This window comes from Ambystoma mexicanum, chromosome 5p, assembly GCF_040938575.1.
Source record: "Ambystoma mexicanum isolate Mex_15411 chromosome 5p, UKY_AmexF1_1, whole genome shotgun sequence".
NCBI classification, from domain to species: domain Eukaryota; kingdom Metazoa; phylum Chordata; class Amphibia; order Caudata; family Ambystomatidae; genus Ambystoma; species Ambystoma mexicanum.
In genome coordinates this window covers 119,303,701-119,324,504 of record NC_090930.1, presented here as the reverse complement: position 1 = coordinate 119,324,504, position 20,804 = coordinate 119,303,701, and the positions used below count along the sequence as shown (strand labels likewise).

At 48.4% G+C, this 20,804-nt stretch overlaps 1 protein-coding gene across 1 annotated transcript in view; it reads left to right on the top strand.

Annotated features, from left to right (window-relative positions):
• Nucleotides 1–20,804, top strand: part of EDA2R (ectodysplasin A2 receptor) — a 251,736-nt gene that overhangs the window by 140,740 nt on the left and 90,192 nt on the right. Inside the window, exon 8 of the mRNA XM_069612516.1 lies at nucleotides 6,290–6,792. Coding sequence (XP_069468617.1) covers nucleotides 6,290–6,792 — 503 coding nt within the window. The remainder of the gene's footprint in view (nucleotides 1–6,289; nucleotides 6,793–20,804) is intronic.

The window sequence follows — 20,804 nt, the reverse complement described above, 5'->3', positions numbered from 1 at the left end:
AGAAAACTAGTAATTACATCTTGTAGATGGATTAAGGTTGGATTAAAGCAGCAGTTCTGGAGAACCCAACACATTTCTTGGCGTTATTATTATTATTATTATTATTATTATTATTATTAGGGTATTCATTGAATACAGACCTAGTTCCGAGAAGCACTTGAGCACTTCACAATCTTAGAAGAGCGTTAAACCAGAACCATACAATATGAGCGCTCAAGTCTGCGCGTCGTTGCAGAAGGCCATGCTTTCTCTTGTAAGCCATAGCACGAATGGCTCAAGAGAGGGAAAGAAGAATTTTTGGATGATGTAATAGGAATAGTAGAAGTGACATGGTTCATTCAACCAAGGTCATCACATGAATTAACGCCACCTGCTATGTGATGATGGTGGCTTTGTAGGAAGTGGCATGGTGTGACTGGTAATTGCAGCCTCACATGCCAGGTTATGGCTATTCTGTTTTGGCCTCACAACCAAAGCAGAATCATAATATGTAAGGTAAATCCAGACATATAAAGGTGCTACCATTTAAATGCCACATTAAATATGACATGCCCCAGTATAGCTGTCTAATGCCAGTGAGTGCCTCATATGCATGGTAGAGTCACTGCATGTTATGCAGCCCCCCAACTCTCCAGATGGCGCCATTACATACCACATGCACCTTCAAATGCCGCAGCACTATCGTCCAGTGCCAACTCATGCCTCATATGTGGAGGGTAGTCCATATATGTACGGTCCATATTAGAAGCTGCCGAGCGCCTTCACAACGGCCCAATCTCTGGCGGAGGAACGAGCAATGAAATCATTATTGTGCCAAACTTACTGTTTCATCAGAAAACCTTCATTTGCATGACTTGAAATTCAATGGCCCTCATGTTTCTTAAACCAGAAAAAGGAAAACCAGGTAAATGAAAGTGTCTAAAAACATAAAATAAGCAGGCGCTCTCTTCAGCCGCACTCCTGCTCCCTGAGGAGAATGTGTAGTCTTCCTGCAATGCAAGCACACTGCTTGGAGGCGCATGACCGAACCCACCATCCACCCCAGTCCCCACCCCTCCCCACCCCCACACACACTGTGGAAATAGCTACCAGACATGTGGCCAGTAGAAGATGTGTGGCTATGCAAGAGGGGTTTCGAAAGTCTGTTTATAAACCGCAATACATAAACAGCCCTCAGGATCCTAAATAATGTATCAAATCTTGTGCATCCTTTGGACACACAATTAAGCTTGGGTAGATATTTGAGTGATATTTTTGCATGTCCGGGTCATGCACACACCCCACTGAAGAGGTCCAAGTAACATTTAGGTTTTGATTACAGGTGTGTAGTAATAGACAGTCTATAACTCACGAGGGTAGAAGCAAGTTCCTTTTATTCAATCCTATGACTAAGACAACTGTTGCTGCAAGTCCCATCCAGTGTCCAGGTCTTTCGTCTCCAGACCAAGAATCCAGGACCGGGTCCTGTGCTGCTGCATCATAGGATTAGTCATAGGATTACAGGTACAGGGGTAAGGAGAAGACCCGCGGTCCCCGCCGCCCTCTTGGAGAGAATCTTCCGTACTATGCATGCATTCCAGCACTCACACTGACATCACAGCTACAGGCTCTCCAGCACAGATGGAAGGCCAGGCAATACAAGACACTTCCCTGGTGGTCCTTTTGCAGGGAAACCATCCGGCATTCCAAACGTAGCTTCATATTTGGTGCATTTTGACAAATCTGAACTTGAAATTAACCCTTGTGCCGATGCAGAGGAGTGTCATTTGGCAGAATCATCCCTCAGTGATGCCTACTGCTGAACTCATTGCTTCCTTGGGGCAGGAAAGTCTCCTAAAACGTTTGATTTGCCATGTTGCTTTTGTGGGTGTGTCCCTTTGCGCTGAGTAGCAGCCTCAGGGGGGCAAAATTAGATGGATGCATTTCTAAGTATTTCTCCCTAAACTAAAATCATTTTGGTTTCCAGACCTGCAAACCCACCCTACGGACGCACACACACTGTTACATTTCTGGGCTTATGGCTGTCAGGCACTGATGGTGGCATCCTTTTTGCCAGTTGCCACCTGTTCATTGATATGATAGGTTACCCAGAGGTTTCTAAGCGCGGACCCGGGGATCGAACCTGTGTTGCTCCGCGTCGTCTTGTTTCCAAGGTGAGCATGTTGCCCCTGATCTATCCTCCTGAGAGAAATGAGGCATTTAGTGTACTGATTTTTTTTAGATCTCTTCTCGGGTCCCGGGCTGTTTCTCTTTGATCAGGTGTGCCCACCAAAGGGTATCAGTAGCGATAGGAAAAGAGGTGGATAGTCCATTGGACAGCCATAATGACCCTAATCTCCAATGCGCCCCTGTTTCCGTGGGGTCTGTTTACTTGTCCTTCTTTCTATTTCATTTGCTCCTCTTGCTTTGGAGTCCACACTCATTTCTCTTCTTTAGTGTCAGTGTGTCCACTGATGGCCTTTTTTTTGCCCATTTTCTGGAATTTCCAAGAGATTCTTTTCTGCCTGCAGCGTTTTCATCCATTGCTGCATTTTCTTATAGGGTTCCTCAGCAGGCAATATCTCTCTCTTCATTTGTCATGTCTCTGTATGGTCCATCATCCCAGATTTGTTATTAGCACATGCAAATCGTTATTGACCTCCTCTCAGCCAATCAAAATGTTTAGAGTGCAGTTATTAACTACTATGTATTGCATTCTAAACATTCTGTTTTCAGAAGTTGACCGGGAATCAACAATGCGATTTCCAGGTAAGATTTTGTTCCAACAAGACCCTTTCTCTCTGGGAGGAACCTTTTGTCAGTAACATGCTAATTAACACACAAAGGAGAAACATAAAAACTTTGGAAAAATTGTTTCACTTTCTTATAGAGAAACCATTTACTTTTACATAACACCTCATTCATGCCCGTGTTAAACGCGTTCCAGTTCAACCAAGTTGCTATTAATATGCGCAACAATCATCTTATTTAATTACTACAAAATAAAACCCAATTTAATGTACTAACCCAGCTTGTCTATTTATTTTACTCACTCTTACAGCAGCATTTTTACTTCAGCACAGAAACTCCAAAACATGTATTGCTACTACCATCATGTGCTCATAGCCTCACGGTCCTCTGGTGGAGTCATTATCGCTTTGGATAATGACCCTTCCCCAATTTACGGCCCTCTGCTTTACCTGAGGCCATAACTTGGTGGCGGGTCCTTATCCCACGATAACAACCCCTCCCTCAGTTTATATAGTGCTCTGCCCTCCTGGACCCATATGCGCTACTGCCTTGTGAGTATTGTTTTATTTCTCATGTCCTCGGGCCATACGCAGAAGTCCACTTCTTCTGCTCATTACCATTTGCTTCCTGAGATACTAACTTAATCAGGATAGTTTCGCCCGACATCATGGGAAAGCCTGCAACCATTCTGGGAACCAAACATGCTTGTCTTACTTGTATTCCCTACCCTTTTCTGGTTTGCTCACGGGCCAGTGCAGAGCGAAGGTCCCCTCCATGTATAAGGAGACCCTCCCTACCTACCTGTATTCAGTGGCCCTTGGAAACCTTCCCGAGAGGGAGACTATGGGCCAGTAGGGTCTCCACCTTCTTGAGGGAGTCCAACCCCCTTTGCTGACTAGAGTGGCAGGGTATCCATTGACAGAATGGGTAAAAACCCATGGGTAGATTAGGCTAAAAAAGAGATGGGAAAAAGAAAGTAAGGCACAAAAGAAGGCCTAGAGTTTTTGCTCCACACCCCTCCACACCCCTCCACATCCCTCCACATCTCTCCACACCTCTCCACACCTCTCCACACCCCACCACACCCCTCCACACCCCTCCACACCCCTCCACACCCCTTCACACCTCTCCACACCTCTCCACACCCCTCCACACCCCTCCACACCCCTCCACATCCCTCCGCACCCCTCCACAACCCTCTGCACCCCTCCACACCCCTCCACACCTCACCACACCTCTCCATAGCCCTCCACACCTCTCCACAGCCCTCCACACCTCTCCACAGCTCTCCACATCTCTCCACACCCCTCCACACCTCTCCATACCCCTCCACATCTCTCCAACTGGCAGTTCTCACTTACAAGCATCATCCTACTCTGTGGGGCAGCTTGTTCTCCTTAGGAACTGTTCCTCCTCCAGCGGTTGAACCCCACTTTGAAGTATGTGTCTAAAATAAAATGGCTAGCCCAAAGGCCCCACCTTTTCAACTGACACTACCCCCCTCCCTCTTATTCCCCCTCCCCTATCTTGCTGGTTCTAGCACCTAGATTCCATAGGGCTTTGTGTGCTGCTATAAATGTATAAATAAATACATATATCCAAACGTGACCCAATCTATCATCTAATTGAAACGTAAGAGTTGGAGAAACGAGTAGAGAGGATGTATGTAGTTGGGCAAATAAGGTCTGATAGGATCTGCTGCATAGCTACGCCCAGTTGGAAAGGAAACCATGAGATTGATGTCTATTTAAGACATTCTTTAAATAAAGTACCCTCGCTGACACGTGTGTGTACGGTCTTAGGTCAAGAGACCTTTTTAAAAAGACCACAAAGTAAACGATTTAGAAAGATTGTTCTGTGACCGCACAGAGTGGACTTTCTAATATCGAACTGTCAGCCCCTGCGATGCACAAGAATGCGTGCAGGTGCTGACATGCACGTCAGGACCCGGAAGCGGCCAGGAGGGAGAACAGACAAGTGACTATGTGCGTGTTTCTGTGCATTGTGGGTTCATGCGGGCAGGGAGTTTGTGGTGTGAAATCGCCCCAAATGGAACTAAAACCGGGAAGAGGTTGAGGTGTGGGAGGGGGGATGAATAATGTAATTATTTAGATTTTTGTAGGCAGCCTAAAATCGGCTGAAAACAAGCAGTCTTTTGGTTAGGTGACCGACAAAAATCGAAATAATGACAGTACCGTGGGCATGTGTCACTTCTTTTGAGAGTTCATGATCCTCATTATAAGTTTGCCGTATGCCACCTAGGACCGGCCTTTTTCACACGCTATTGCTCTCTTCTTGACCTTTGTAGCCTAGATAGATAAGCCTTCACAAACCTAATATTGCTTTTCCTTTCTAGGTCGGGTTCTCTATTGACTCTAAAAACCACTTACTTAAAACCGTATTGCTTACCTGTGGCATCTTCTGTTTTGCAAAGTTACTTTCTTGTGAGTGTATTGCGTTTGCATAGCTTTTGCTCTTTGCCTTTTCTTACATAATAAATGTATTTTAATAAAAATATTGTGCGGACGTAGTCCTACCGAGTATTAACGAAAAGTGTACTCTACCCATGTACCAGGTGGCTACACCTCCCAAGGGCTAGTTTTGTGCTGCTCTGTCAAAATTACCACTTGGTGAGCCTGGGGAGCTTGAGGAAAGCACTACCTAAGTTAGGAAGATAAACCTATAGACCCCGACCAAAGGGCTAAAAGAAAATCTCCCTAACACATGATTACTGAAAAATAAATATATATTGGAAAATGAACACCATCATTCTAGGACACAAGTTGAGTCCCACAGAAACACATGCTGCTTACTTATAGATGGCCATAGTTAATTATATATGAGAGTACACAGCAAGAAACAATTCATACTAAATAGGCACAACTGTACCAAAGGATGTATATGATTTGGCCGTGGCACAATTGGTCACGGACGAATTGAACGTGGTCAATTTTGCCATGAAGACAATTTTGACGTGGCCAAATCCGGCCAAACTTAAACCCCCCACAACCCACAGTACATTCCCCCATGCACCCCCTACTTACTTGGTTAGATCCGCTCATCTTCTGACCCTGCAGTGTCAGATCCGTCCCTCCTACGCGGGTCAGATCCGACGCCGCAGGTTCCTCTTTTCTTTCTTTTTTTTCCCTGTCCTCTGCCTCCAATCTTTGGGAAGCAGGGGACACAACCGCTACCTCCAAAGGCCATCACTGTCAAACATGGGGAGCGGGGACACCCCCGCAACCCCCACTCCCCATCTTTGGTAGTGATTACCCAATCTGATTGTTTTCAAACGATCGAATGGTACTGGCGGAATTCAACCTGATTTACCGTACGTTCAATTGGAAATGATCAGTTTGGGTACTACCGTACAGAACACCATAAAACTGAAGGTCTTGGGTAATAATCTACCTGGACCCTTGAAACATGGATCCAAACTTCTCTTATAATTGTTTAATCTGGAAGGTCTCCATTAGAACCGTACTGAAGTTAAAGCACAACTTATGTACATGTCTTGCTTTCAAAATTCAATCCGTGTGACTCGTTCTTGTTGTTACAGGTCCAGTGGAGCAAGAGCCATATGCTTCCGAAAGCTCTACATCCAGCCTCCAGTCTCGCAGTCTGCCCTGTGCTCCGCAGTCTGCAATGGAACACTGTCCATCATCTCAGCCAGGCAATGCGTCCCAATTCATGAGAAGAATATCAGAGAGGCAACCACTCATCAGGCATTCTGACTCCAGTGACTGCTCTACCGGCTGCTTGTCATCGGAAGCCAGACAAAGGTCGCTCAGTGCGATCGAGACCGTCCTCCACCACCCGATGTCAGCAACGCTGTCCTGTGCATCCGAGCAGTGCCAACACAGATGGTCGCATGCACCCGTCGAATGCACAGAGCTGGAGCTCCACAGGTACTCCATGGAGCCGGAGTGCCTAGGTGCGATAGACCCTCTGGGCCCTGTTACGCAGGAGTCTCCAGAAATGACAGAAGGAATTACAGGTGCCTCTGAGCAACCACAGGAGCCATCAGATCCAGGATTCCAACATTTCAGCATTGAAAACGGGGTACGTAGACTAATCATTTCTGTTCATTTATCATCTGTATTCCTTGTATAGTTACCTTAGCCTTTCATGTCAATAAAAACTAAGAGACATACAAAAATAAGATACACAACATTAAAATAGATTGGGGCTACAGAAAGGAGGGCGGGAGCAAGACATTTGCCTTAGATAGTAGTGCCACCTTCATAGATGTTCGCTCAGGCAATGCCATTGTTGGCGCACTGCATAGGGTAGAACGCCTAGAGAGCAATAGACTATGGGGCAAGTATCACTGTCAATTTATGCATTACCTGTCTTCTCTGTGTGCTGACCATTCGCATGTGTGCATCCTCCAAAGAACGGGAGGTGCAGGTCACATTGAGCCATGTCACATGCCAGGTCACACAGCCTTGCTTGCAAGTAAACATTGCATGACGGCAAGTAATTCAACAAATAACCCAAATCATAGAATGTACTTGATATGAGTTTTATTGTAAAATAAAATCTTCAGCGAAAGGGGGTTTGGCGTAATAGATTTCAATAACACAAAATAAGTTGCCAGGATGTCCCTAATTTTTAAGGTCCCTAATCTCTGATGTTTGACACTTAGGCTTCTATGTGGCCCAATACTTCTTTCTTCGTAATAAGTGTTCCTTGGCCAGGTGACATATGGCTGCTTCTTGGCTAGGTTCATTAGCCTCCACCTCCAGAGAGGCCTGGTGATATCGAGAACACTGACCCTCTCAGAGTATTTCAAAGTCTGTCCATATCTCTTGGGGCCCGATGTAACGCTCACCTGGTATCCACGGGGATATCACTCAGCCTGTTCTGACCTCTTACAACCTTGAACCCTTCCCTGCAGTCTACTCGACTGGAGACTGGGCATTGTTTTCTTGGAAAGTGTGCTCTCTGTCCTGCTTTCAGCGCAGGGGCGCGTTGATTGATGCAGGCTCGTTGCTGCCTAGTTACTTCACTGGCAAGAGTCCAACAGGTAAGTATAATGAGTCTTTTGAACAGTTCTCTAACTTCGTTCCTTTCCTTCGTGAGATGATGGACGGCGTCTGGGGATGGCGATGTGCTGCTGAGATGATTAGCGCTGAAGGTGAGTCAGAGCGCGATGCGCGATGCAACCCTTTCGTATTTGTATTGAACTGAGTTCTTTTTCTGTGTCTTTTAGGTGCTGCGACGTTTTCAGCGTGGATGCCGGTTATGAAGAAGAAATGCGGTGAGTAAGCGTGGTATGTGGCGCATCTAGATGTTTCCACGCTAACCTGGAGTGTATTTTCCCTCTTGGAGATGGATGAGAAGTTCCGGAGACAGAGTTCCCCCAGAGCGGCTGGGATTCAGGTAAGCGTTTGAAGTTCGTACAGTCTTTAAAACTAAGCGAAGATTTGCTGAATGCTTACTAATGCCTTTTTCTGTTCTTTTCCCTTTTCCTTAGGAAGCGGCGTGCTGGAATGGGAATGACGCCGCCGAAGATGCCCGCAGAACAGAAGAAGCGATGAATGATGGGCAGAAGCGCCGCAAGGTAAGGCTGTTCCTAACAGTGTTCTTGTTCTTGCATGAGCTGAGCGCAGAAGAAAGATGCAGGCCTACTGGAGACCGATCGGAACACGGTGAGTGTCACGCTGCAGGTGCAGAAAGCACAAAGCATGTTTCTCAGCCTGGGCATGGCTTAAATAGTCTCTGGGTATCCCATGTGTCTCTGGGCTGAACCACACCCAAAAGACTAGACTGCACATGCAGTTCTGGGAACTGAAATATGTGGGGGCATCCATCTTGTCCCCATCAATGCACTACAAGTCCAATCCCCAATGTTATCCTATGGGAGTGAGTGACTCTGGTGCCACAAGCGCCAAGTCTGACTCCAAGTGGGTCTTTGGAGGGATGGAGAGGCCCTTGAGGGCCATGTAGGTGATAGTGGCCTGACTCCAGTCTAACATCTTGGAGGGCTGGGGACATGAGGGGCAGGAATCATGACAGCACTCCCCCCCAAGGCCCCTCTCAAGGAGGCTCTTCCGTCTGGTCCTGGTTTGTTTGGATGGTTTTGATGGAATCATCTAAGCAAGCGAGGTGCATGTATGTACTCACAAGGATCCCATGTCCTGTCTTGTGGACCATACCCCTTCCAGTCTACTAAGTAGTATAATTTGGATCTGACGTACTTTGAATCCAGGATGTCCTTGACTTCGAATTCTGGCTCCCCGGCGACTACTACTGGCTGCGGTGGCGTTGCTACCCGGGTCCCAGGTTGAACAGGTTTAAGGAGAGACACGTGGAACACAGGATGAATCTGCATGTTTGACGGCAAAGCTAGTCAGACCGCCACAGGATTTATCATTGAGGTGACGGTGAATAGACCCAGGTATCTTGGACGGAAAGTTCGGGTTCCTTTAATGGACACGTGTTTAGACGCCAGCCAGACTTTTTCTCCCACTTGGTAGTTGGGGGCCTTTGCTCGGTGTTGATCAGCAAACTTCTTTTGGTGATTCTTAGCTTGAAGTAGGTGTTCAGCTGCCCTTTTAAAGGTTTGAGAAATGGCCGTGTGCAAGGTTTTGACTGCTGGTATTTCCAGGGTTGTAGGAACGTCCAACTCAGAAGTACGTGGTTGCCTGCCATACATGGTATAAAAGGGTGTCTGCCCAGTGCTGGTGTGTAGGGAATTATTATAAGCATATTCAGCTATCCATAATAGGTCGAACCAGCTTCCTTCAGCTTGGTGTAACATGCAACGCAGATACTCCTCGAGCGTCTGATTTGTCCTCTCAGTTTGACCATCTGTTTGGGGATGGTGACTGGTGGATAGCCGGATGTCGATCTGGGCCATAGAGCAGCATTTTCTCCAGAAGTTAGATACAAATTGAGTACCTCGGTCTGATACTAAAACTGAAGGAAACCCATGGAGCCGTACGATGCCTTCAAGAAATACCTTTGCCAGAGTGGAAGCATTTGGGAGCCCCTTAAGAGGAATGAAATGTGCCATTTTTGAAAATAGTTCCACGACCACAAGAATAGTGTTAAACCCTTGACTGGGTGGTAAGTCAGTAATAAAATCGAGGAACAACGTGTGCCAGGGTGGTGGTGGGATTTCCAATGGTTGTAATAGCCCAGCCGGTTTCTGCTTGGATGACTTGTTTTGAGCACACACTCCACAAGATAGGATGAATTGGATAATGTATTTACGCCACGTGGGCCACCAATAATTTCGTTTTACCTTGGCTAGGGTTTTAGCGATTCCGGGGTGGCCCTCGATCAAGGAATCATGATAACTTGTTCTCGTAGTTCTTGGTTTGGTAAGAATAAACGATTCCTGAAGTAGGGCAACTGATCTTTTATCATGTAATGTTCTCCTTGTGCACTCCACGCTTGTAATTGCTCCGAACTCACCAGGTTTTGGATTTCTTCATGTAATTCTTTCTGAGTTATGGTTGCTGTGATTCCTAGGAGCTTGCCACTTGGGATGATTGCTATTGGGTCAGGCGTCTGATACCCTTGCTCTTCCACCCCATACAGGAAAGGGCATCGGCCTTCCCCTTCTTCACCCCTGGTCGAAATGTGATCACGTAGTCATATTCAGCAAAAAAAAGAGCCCAACGTAGTTGTTGTGAGGATTCGGCCTTTGCCGTTTTTAGGTACTGGAGTTTCCGGTGGTCAGTTATTACCGTGATTGTGTGTCTGGTGCCCAAGAGGTAGTGCCGCCATGCCTTAAAGGCTGACTTAATGGCCAGGAGTTCTTTGTCTGTGATAGCGTAATTTAGTTCAGGGGGTGTGAATTTACGCGACCAGAAGGCAACAGGGTGTAACTGGCCCGTTTCGGGGTCCTTTTGTGAAAGGATGGCTCCCATAAGCATGCTTGAGGCATCCGTTTCCACCAGGTATGGGAGATCAGGGCGAGGGTGGCGTAAAATTGGGGCAGATGTGAATCTTGCTTTGAGTTCCTGGAAAGCTTTCCTCGTCTTCTGTTGTCCACTGGAACTTTTTGTTGCTTTTCCTTAGCAATGACGTGATGGGATGCACGATTTGCAAACATCCTGGGATGAACCGGCAGTAGAAGTTTGCAAAACCCAGCATACTTTGAACCCCCTTGAATGAATTTGGGGATGGCCAGTTCAGGATAGCATCTACCTTGTGTACATCCATTCGGATTCCATTCGGGCTGAGAATAAAGCCCAGGAATTCCACCTCGGAGATGTGGAATGAGCACTTTTCGAGCTTGGCGTAGAGCTGGTGTTGACGGAGTTTCTCCAATACAGATTGGACGTGTTTAACGTGGTCCTGCTTTGATGCAGAATATACTAGAATATCGTCGATGTACACTAGAGCACAGACGTCAATCAATTCCCGTAGGACATCGTTCATGAAGTATTGAAATGCTGTAGGTGCGTTGCAAAGGCCAAAGGGCATTACTTGATATTCGTACAAGCCATATTTGGTGCAAAAAACGGTTTTCCATTCGTCCCCCTGTTTTATGCGAACAAGCTGAAATGCCCCCCTCAGGTCTAGTTTTGTGTAGATTTGGGCATCTTTGACTTGATCAAGCAATTCAGGGATCAGTGGCAGGGGGTAGCGGTTTTTTATGGTAATCTGGTTCAGTGCGCGATAGTCGATGCACGTTCTCAAGTCCCCCTCCTTTTTCGGTACAAAGAATAGAGGACCGGCTGCTGGAGACTTCGAGGGACGGATGAACCCGTTGGCCAGTTATTGGTCAAGATAGGCCTTCAGGTGCTGGTTTTCTGGTTCCGTGAGTGCGTAAATTCGCCCACAAGGGATTTGTGCACCGGGTATCAAGTCAATTTGGCAATCGTACGGTCTATGCGGTGGTAGGGTATTAGTCTGTTCTTTCTGAAAGACATCTTGAAAGTCCTGGTATTCACTTGGTAGGGTGCCGATTGCCACAGTTGCAAGCGTGGAGGTTCTGGTGTCTATTGGTTGTTTCTCTTGGCGATAACATGTGTGGGCGCAAGTCTCGGGAAAGGCCAATTCTTTTGCTCGCCAATCGATTTGAGGATTGTGAGCTACCAACCATGGCATTTTCAAAATCAACCAGAAGTGTGGTGCCTTAATGAGGTCGAAAACGATAGATTCTTGGTGTCCATCCTGGCACACAAGGGTTAAAGCTGCAGTGCATTGGGATACTGGACCAGAAGCTATTTCCGTGCTGTCGACAGTGGCTGGTCGATGTAATTCCCAACGGCTCCACTGTCAATGTACGGTCTTACTGCGTACATCCGAGATGGTTGTTGGTGATTGATCAAGACCACAGATAGTGCAAAATGGGAGGTCTGTAGTTCACTTTCTTCGCTCAACAAGTGGACCCCTACACTTGCCGGGCTGGGGGGTTTTCCGATTCCTTGATGGTATCTTCCTTGTCCATGGCCCCTACAGTCCTCCTCGGTGGCTTCACAGGGCACTCTTTAAGGAAATGACCTGACCTTCCACAGTACAGACTTAACTGCTGCTGTCTCCATTTATCCCTTTCCGCTTTAGTCAAGGGGGATCTGACCCCCCCAATTTGCATTGGTTCTCCTGAACCTTCCGTTGTGTGGGCAATATTGTCCTTTGAATGCACATACATAGGGCGAGGGTCCAGTCTGGTTCGATCTGCTCTTCGGTCCTGCAACCTATGATCCAGTTGAACAACAAGGTCAATGAATTCTGAACAGTCTTTCGGGGGGTTCACTACTTGTGTGAGAACATCGTTGAGTTGCCCCTGCTACCCCCAATGAAATAACGTGGTTCTCTTCTCCACTGGCCATTCTGCTTCAACTACGAGTCTATTGAACGTGGCTATGTATGTTAATAAATCGTGATTCCCTTGGCGTAGGGACAGAAGTTTGTTGTCTAATATCTGCCCATGAGTAAGACGGGCGAACAGCTTTTCCATCTCTTGCTGAAAGCCCCTGAAGTCATGCAGCAAAGGATCGTCTTGGGCCACAAAGGGTACAGACCAGTCCGCGTCACTACCACTCAGGTAGGATAGCACAAAAGCGACCCGTGATTGGTCATTCGGAAAGGCCCCTGGTCTACAAAGGAAGTGCAGGCGGCACTGGTTCATGAACGTTGCAAACCTCTTGGGATCCCCGTAAATCGTTCGGGCGGGGCCAAGGGACCTGCCCCAGGAAGGGTTATCTGAACGGGATTGGCTGATGGTGCTGGCATCGAGGGCACGCTTCCCGGCAATGGTGCATGCCCTGCTTGTGACTGGAGAAGTTGCCGGCTTAAATCATCAGTGCGTTCTTTGGCTACTATCAGCTCTCTCATCAGGGTGTTGGTCTCCTGCCTGGCTGCATGTACTTCAGAACATAGCTGCCCCAACATGTGGACTAACTGGTCGGTTTCTGACATTTCCATGACGCCCAGGTGGATTTTGATGTGAGGCTTTGTGTTCTGTAACGCTCACCTGGTATCCACGGGGACGTCACTCAGCCTGTTCTGACCTCTTACGACCTCGAACCCTTCCGTGGAGTCTACTCGACCGGAGACTGGGCCTTGTTTTCTTGGAAAGTGTGCTCTCCGTCCTGCTTTCAGCGCAGGGGCGCGTTGACTGATGCAGGCTCGTTGCTGCCTAGTTACTTCACTGGCAAGAGTCTGACAGGTAAGTAAAATGAGTCTTTTGAACAGTTCTCTAACTTCGTTCCTTTCCTTCCTTAGATGATGGCCGGCATCCGGGGATGGCGACGTGCTGCTGAGATGAGTAGCGCTGAAGGTGAGTGAGAGCGCGATGCGCGATGCGACTCTTTCGTATTTGTATTGAACTGAGTTCTTTTTCTGTGTCTTTTAGGTGACGCAACGTTTTCAGCGTGGATGCCGGTTATGAAGAAGAAATGCAGTGAGTAAGCGTGGTATGCAGCGTCTCTAGATGTTTCCATGCTAACCTGGAGTGTATTTTCCCTCTTGCACATGGATGAGAAGTTCTGTAGACAGAGTTCCCCCAGAGCGGCTGGGATTCAGGTAAGCATTTGAAGCTCGTACAGTCTTTAAAAATAAGCGAAGATTTGCTGAATGCTTACTAATGCCTTTTTTCTGTTAATTTCCCTTTTCCTTAGGAAGCGGCGTGCCGGAATGGGAATGACACCGCCGAAGATGCCCACAGAACAGAAGAAGCGATGAATGATGGGCAGAAGCGCTGCAAGGTAAGGCTGTTCCTAACGGGGTTCTTGTGCTTGCAGGAGCTGAGCGCAGAAGAAAGATGCAGGCCTACTGGAGACCGATCCGAACACGGTGAGTGTCACGCTGCAGGTGCAGAAAACACAAAGCATGTTTCTCAGCCTGGGCGTGGCTTAATTAGTTTCTGGGTATCCCAGGTGTCTCTGGGCTGAACCACACCCAAAAGACTAGACTGCACATGCAGTTCTGGGAAACAAAATATGTGGAGGCATCCATCTTGTCCCCATCAATGCACTGCAAGTCCAATCCCCAATGTTATCCTATGGGAGTGAGTGAGTCTGGTGCCACAAGCACCAAGTCTGACTCCAAGTGGGTCTTTGGAGGGATAGGGAGGCCCTTGAGGGCCATGTAGGTGATCGTGGCCTGGCTCCAGCCTGACATCTTGGAGGGCTGGGGACATGAGGGGCAGAAATCATGACATCCGAGGATGTTGAGTGCAGCCCCATGCTGAGGTGTTTGCTCAACCAACCACATTCTAACTGACCTGCTTCCCATAGCTCAGAGTTCTGGCTCTCACATGTCAATCCTCCCCCATGTCCCACTTGACAGTACGCAACTACTGTTTCCTTTCTAAACCATTCTCCTCCTTCTCCACCACTCGCCTCTCTGTATCACCGATACTCTATTGATGTGGTCACCACCTTCCTCCTTCTCTTCATAGTTGTTCTCCTCTCACCCTCTGTTCTTCCTTTTTGCCAAATCTTATCTTTTCCTCACTTCCTCCATCAACTCCCTTCTCTCCTCCAACTCCTTTCCTCTTCTTAACTCCTCCAACAACTCATTTCCCTCTTTTCTCCCCCTAATAGCTCCTTATCACTCTTACCCTCCTCCTACAATTCATCTCCACTCCTTTTCTTCTCCAGCTTTTCTTCTTCATGCCTTATCTTCTCAAATATCTCTTCTCCACTCTATCTTTTTCTTCATTCCTTCCCTTCTCCAACAACTCCACTCCTCCTGTAGGTCCATCCACTCCTGCCACTTAACAGCCCTTCTCGTCCATCTTCCACTGGCCTTCTTGTCGCTGGCCCATCTGCCTCCACACTCTACCCACCAACTCCTGTCTCCTTCATTCTTTAGTTCTAGCTCAGGGTTTTATAGTGATGTGGCCTCATCCCCAGGATGCACCTCGCATGAGGGGTGATCAACTGTCCCCCATTATCAACTGAGTGCTGCGATTGGAGCTTTGTGCTGGCAACTACAATCCTGATTGCTGCAACAGTTTCCGCTCCCCTTCTGATGGATTGTGGACTGAGCCGATATCATGCCAGTCTGCCATCTTGGATTCCTACTGATGACATAGTTGAGTGTGGACAAGTGCCACGGTTTCAAGTCTGTAGACAGTGTTGTTTATCTTGTGGTTTTGTGTTCTGAAGTCTGTGGGTGAGTTCTTACTTCCTGGCATCTGTTTGCAGCCTTGGTGACTGCCGCGCTCACTCGGAGAACCAGCATTACATGTGCTGTTGATGTTCAGCATGTTTCCCTGCAGACTGTCTTTGAGAGAAGCTTCACACATGGTAGGACCTTTCTAGGTCATTGCCTGTAGCTTCAGGTAACCTGCTCTTCGCCTGGTTACTAAGCAGGAACACAGGCCCTGCTGGTACTCTGGTCACTAAGCAGGAACACAGGCCCTGCTGGCATTAACCCGCACCAGGGAATAGGGGCTCAGGAACAGGGGGCTAGTTGCGAATTGTCCATTGTGATAGAATAAGCACAAGGTGGATTGATAGGTTTGGTGTATCTAAGGTGCACTGCCTCCAGGACCAACATCACGCAGTGCGTAATGGCAACCAACCCCAAAGTCTCAGGGGGCACGTTACAGGAATCCAGCATTTGGCTATGGAAAATGAGGTAAGCATGCTAATATGCTTCTTTTTTTATCCTGCAAAATGTCAGTAAAACAGAAAAAAGCCTGGTTTTTGTGGGACCCACAAACCCAGTCCATGACCTGTGGAGAGGGCCCACGGGGCTAGTGCTGTCCCGGAAGGCTTCAAGCAAGGTCTGTGGGCTTGTGTCAGGACTCAAACCTGGCTTGAGCCTGCAGACCAGGCTCCATCATAGGATGGGTGTGTGGGGCTAGTGGTGGCATGCACACCTGTAATGGCCATTGGGCATGGCCACAGTCCAGGTCCAGTGGCCATAGCAGGCGGCTTGGAGTTACCCACGGCACGGCCAAAAGCCATACACAGGTCAAAGTGATCATTGACTACTTCCGGTGGCTTGGGGTGGTCTTGGGCATGGCCAAAGGCATATCAGACAGCTTAAGGTTGCTATTGCAGGTGAGAAGGGCATAGCCGTAGCAACAAGTAAATGTGCAAGGGCCAGAGATATGTCCATGTCAGGTGGGGGTAGGGACCTTTTTAGCATGGGGTGGGGGTAGGGACCTTTTTAGCCTGGGGTGGGTGCATACCAGGTTTTACACTAGAGTCAGTAGGAAGGTAAGCAGGTAGGTAGGTAATGCATTTGTGGATGGCACTGCTCACCTCGAAGGAGGCTTTGACACGCTATCACACCAGAAGCCTCTGCCTTCCAAGCTGATATAGAGTTTAACTCACAAACAACAAAGTCTTCAGACAATGGGCCTCATCACGGTATTACCGCCGGGGCTATTAGCCCTACTGCCAAACCCCCCCTGGCGCTGTTAGTGCTGGATCACGGGTTTGGCAGAACGGTAAGTCCCCATTCCCCAATGGGCCCATTCAGGAATTTCCGATTCCCCATTGGGCCCAATGGGGAATGTGTGGCGCTATTACCGCCGGCGGTAATAGCGCAGAAAATTAGCGGAATTGCAGCAGATTTGCCCCCAGCTCAGAGCTGGGTGTAAATCCGCCAAATCCGCCAAACCCGTGATTTGGCAGACCCTTAAATGTGGAGGTAATAGCGTTACCGCTGCATTTAAGGGTTACCGCCAAACTCGTGATGAGGCAGAATGTCTGAATTCTAAGTGGTTTGGAATGGTCTGAAGAAGAGATGGGAGGACATTTCATAGCCTGGGTCCCAAAACACTAAATGATTGGCATCCCCTCTCGCTGGTATTTATACTTTCCCCTTACAACAGATTTGTAGTGGCCGAACTTAATTGATTGCCAGGGATGTTTCGTACCAAGCAATTACGAAAATAGTCCGGGCCTGCTTTGTGTACTGTACAGAGCATCTTAAAATCTATTCTTTTTTGCCACAGGCAGCCAATGCAAGTCTTTAAGGGCAGAAGATATAGGAGCCCCCCTATTCAGATGCAATAGAAGCCTGGCAGCGGCGTATTGAGGCGGATGGGACTGGGAAATAGCTTTAGGGGGTACATTGGTCTACTCTACATGAATCCAACAGCGATAGTCAGTACCAATGAACTGATGTCAGGACCAATCCCGCTCACTACGCTCCTTTCTCACCTCTTCTCTTTGCATTAACAATCGAACCGCTCGTGCAAGGGATGAGGCATAGGGATAGGCATAGTAATAGAGGGATACACACAGTGGGCCCACCACAAATAATCTCCCTGTATGCCGATGATGCCTTACTGCCCTTGCGAGACCCGGACTCGAACATTAAACCAGTAAGGGAGTGAGTAACCAATTTTACACTACACTCAGTGTACAAAATCAACACAACTAAATCAGAATTGTTCACATTAACAGAAGGCACCAAAGAGCTGGAAGACCGAAGTGGGTTCAGGTTGGCTGAGACCAACCTAAAATATTTGGGGGTGGAGATAGCTCGAACACAAAAACTATTATACGAAAAAAACCACGAAGAGTACCTCAACACACTGGCCGTGAAACTAGACATATGGACTCAATTCCCAATGTTCCTCTATGGCAGGATCTTATCTAGTTTGACCCAGACAATACATAAAAGGCTAAGAGAACTGACCTTTGTGCAAGAGACAGAAGACAGTTCTGTGGGGACAATGAAAGTGATGAACAGACCCAAGCACATTTGGGAACCATTCTGAGAATATCTGAGAGAAACCCAGCTATAAAAGACTCTGAAATGTAATGTAATAAACGTTATTGATAGTGCATGATCTGAATGCAATGCAACTAACAATTGTGCAAATAATGTGTGAAAGGAGAACGTCAATGTAACCTGACTGCCTGTTATCTAAATAAAGTTAAAAAAAAAATGATCCCTGGCAGCAGCATTCTGAATTATTTGCTGTTTAAAACGATTTTGTTAGGCAATCCAAGACATATCGTATTGCATTAATCCAAACGGCTTGGTAGGAACGCATTCATGAGTTGGATTCTTGCTGAAAAGGTAAAATAGTCAAGAAACCTTTTTAAAGATTTCATTTGAAAAAAGCAGCTGCTCGTGAGTGTGTTTATGTGGGTAGTTAAGGCAGAATCTGAGTCAAGTCACTCCCCGAGATTGTGAACAAATGTTACAGTTGTAGGACAAAGACTCAAAGAAGTTGACCAGTCCTGCTCCAGAGGCTGGGTGTGAGAGTTGGTAGGCCCCCAGTCCATATCCTTTCCCATGTGCCTATTTACATGACGAAGGTACCCTGTCTATCATCCCGTGCCTGCACAGCACCATTCCGGCCAGTATATTTTGCTTCGTCTTATAGGATCAACAACATCAGCCGATGTACTGGGAGAATAGCTTAGGGGCAACGTCCTTGCCTTGGAAGCAAGACAACACAGAGCAACACGGGTTCGATCCCCGGGTCTGCAATTAGAAACCTCTGGTACTCTTACGTCCCGTCCCCTTTCCTCCATACTGCTTGGGCGTCTCTTCCAAGGAACAGGAGACGGAACCAATTTCACTAGAAAAAACCTTCTTCCCCTTTAAATTTAGAGGCACGCGGGGGTGCAGCCCTGGGAGCATTTACCCCCCTGACTCTGCCCTACGGCGCCACACTTCAGTCTCCTTTTCCGTGTCGAGGGGAACAGGGCGAATTCACCAGCGCTCCTGGGTTTGGCTTCGGCCATGTAATTCCATGTGCGGATACTTCTTCTCTTTGACTTTTTTTGTCTTTTTATTATTCAGGTACTCGGTCCTCAGGTGTCACGCTCCTCCCCGGCGCATGTCGACGCCCTCTGCCTATGCAACGTGCTTTCCTCAAGATCCTTGAAAAACAGACTGGCCAGGTGGAGGGAGCTCTTCCACAGATCGCCTCCAGAGGACCTAAAGGACTCTGTCTACCTTCGATCCAGGCCTAAGGTAGGGCCTTCACAAGGACTCGCCCGGGGGAGAGGCCACTCATGTCCTTGTACCAACATAAGTACCCAGGCTGTATCAGCTACCGGCCGACAGGCCAAGGGATCTGTAGATCCTCCCGGTGATGCTGTTGAGGGACCGGAAGGTTCTTTTATTGGGTCTTCACCCAAGGGGCTACACCCTAGTTACGGCACCATGTCTGAGGGGGCGCCTTTACACAGTTCTACTGGCAGATCCATCAAGGGCGAAACACCTACTGGGTCTCGGTTGGAGAAACACGGTAGGCCCCATGATCCATACTCAAGAGTCCTGGGTGGGGCACAGTGAGCCGAGCAACACGACGCAGACACTTGGAAGGCAGCTCGACAAAATAGCCACCGTGCCAGAAAATCCAGACATTCGGCTGACACCTCTCCAAGGAAGGCCGCATGTGGAGGAACATGTGGCAAGGTGGGACTGGTGTCAACCAGGTATGTGGCCTACAGCTTACCCATCCTTTGCACAAGGCAGGTTCCCGCTGTGTCCATACAGGCAGGGCACGATACAGCTCCAGCATCCGCCCGCTGCCCCGTCAGTGCCCCCTACCACCAATCCAGTCCGCGAGGACAGATTCTTTGAAAAGTTCCTCTGGCTCATGAAGTCTCGACAGATGGGGGTCATCCTCGGGGATGCCATCAAGGACTTGCTTCCTCCAGTGGCTCTGATACCGCCGGCTCCTGTACAGGCCTCTCCGGTCCCTGTTCAGCCTCAGCAGCCCGATCCGGGCCCCCCAAGCGATTGTGCAGGCGGTTCTGTACCAGCCTCCGCTGCAGTCAGCTCCGGTCCCCACACCTCAGCTTACAGCTCCTAGTACTCCCCCTCCGGTGCAGGACTCTCCTGACCCAAAGGTGGACACAGTTGAGGAGGAGGACCCCGACATGTCATCTTCGGCCAAGGCCTTCCACGAACATCTGGCAGGGCTGGCAGAGTATTTGGGCCTTCCTCAACCCTAGGTCGAGCAACCAACAGAGGGGGTCCTCGCAGAAGTCCTCATGCTACGTTCCGTGACCAGAACAGGGATCCCGATGCAGAAGGACGTAGTTGCCTTGGCCAAAAAGGGTTGGCTCAAGCCCCACTCATCCCAGCCAGTGAATAAACGCCTGGATGCCAAGTAAAGGCAGATGGAGGGGGATACACTCTTGCTATCGGCCCATCCTCAGCCACACTCCTCTGTGATCGCTGCGGCATCACTGTACTCCAAGCCTCAGTCGTCGTCAGCCTCCTCTGAGGCGCTGCTAGGCAAGGAGGAGAAGATCTTGGAGGCGTACGGGAAGAAGCTGTATTCCAACGCATACTTGCACCTGCGTCAAGCCAACGCGCATGCCATGCTGGCAGCCGTTAACAAGAGGCTCTGGCAGGAAATGAGGGATTTCCTCCCATAGCTTCCGGCGCAGAGCCAATCACTATTCAAGGCTGGATTGACGGTGGCAAAGATCACGGACATAAGAAGAACGCCCTGGCTCCGTGCAGCAAAATTCCACCCGGATGTCCAGGAATGCATTATAGATCTTCCAATTGAAGGAGGTGACCTCTTCCACTCCACAACGGATGAGGAGCCGGACAAGAAGAAAAACAGCTCTCAATTGGCCAAGTCTTTATCCATCCTTACAAAGACCACGCCCAAACAGTACACTCAGTCACAGTAGCGCTCTGAGATAGGGCGTACGTATGGC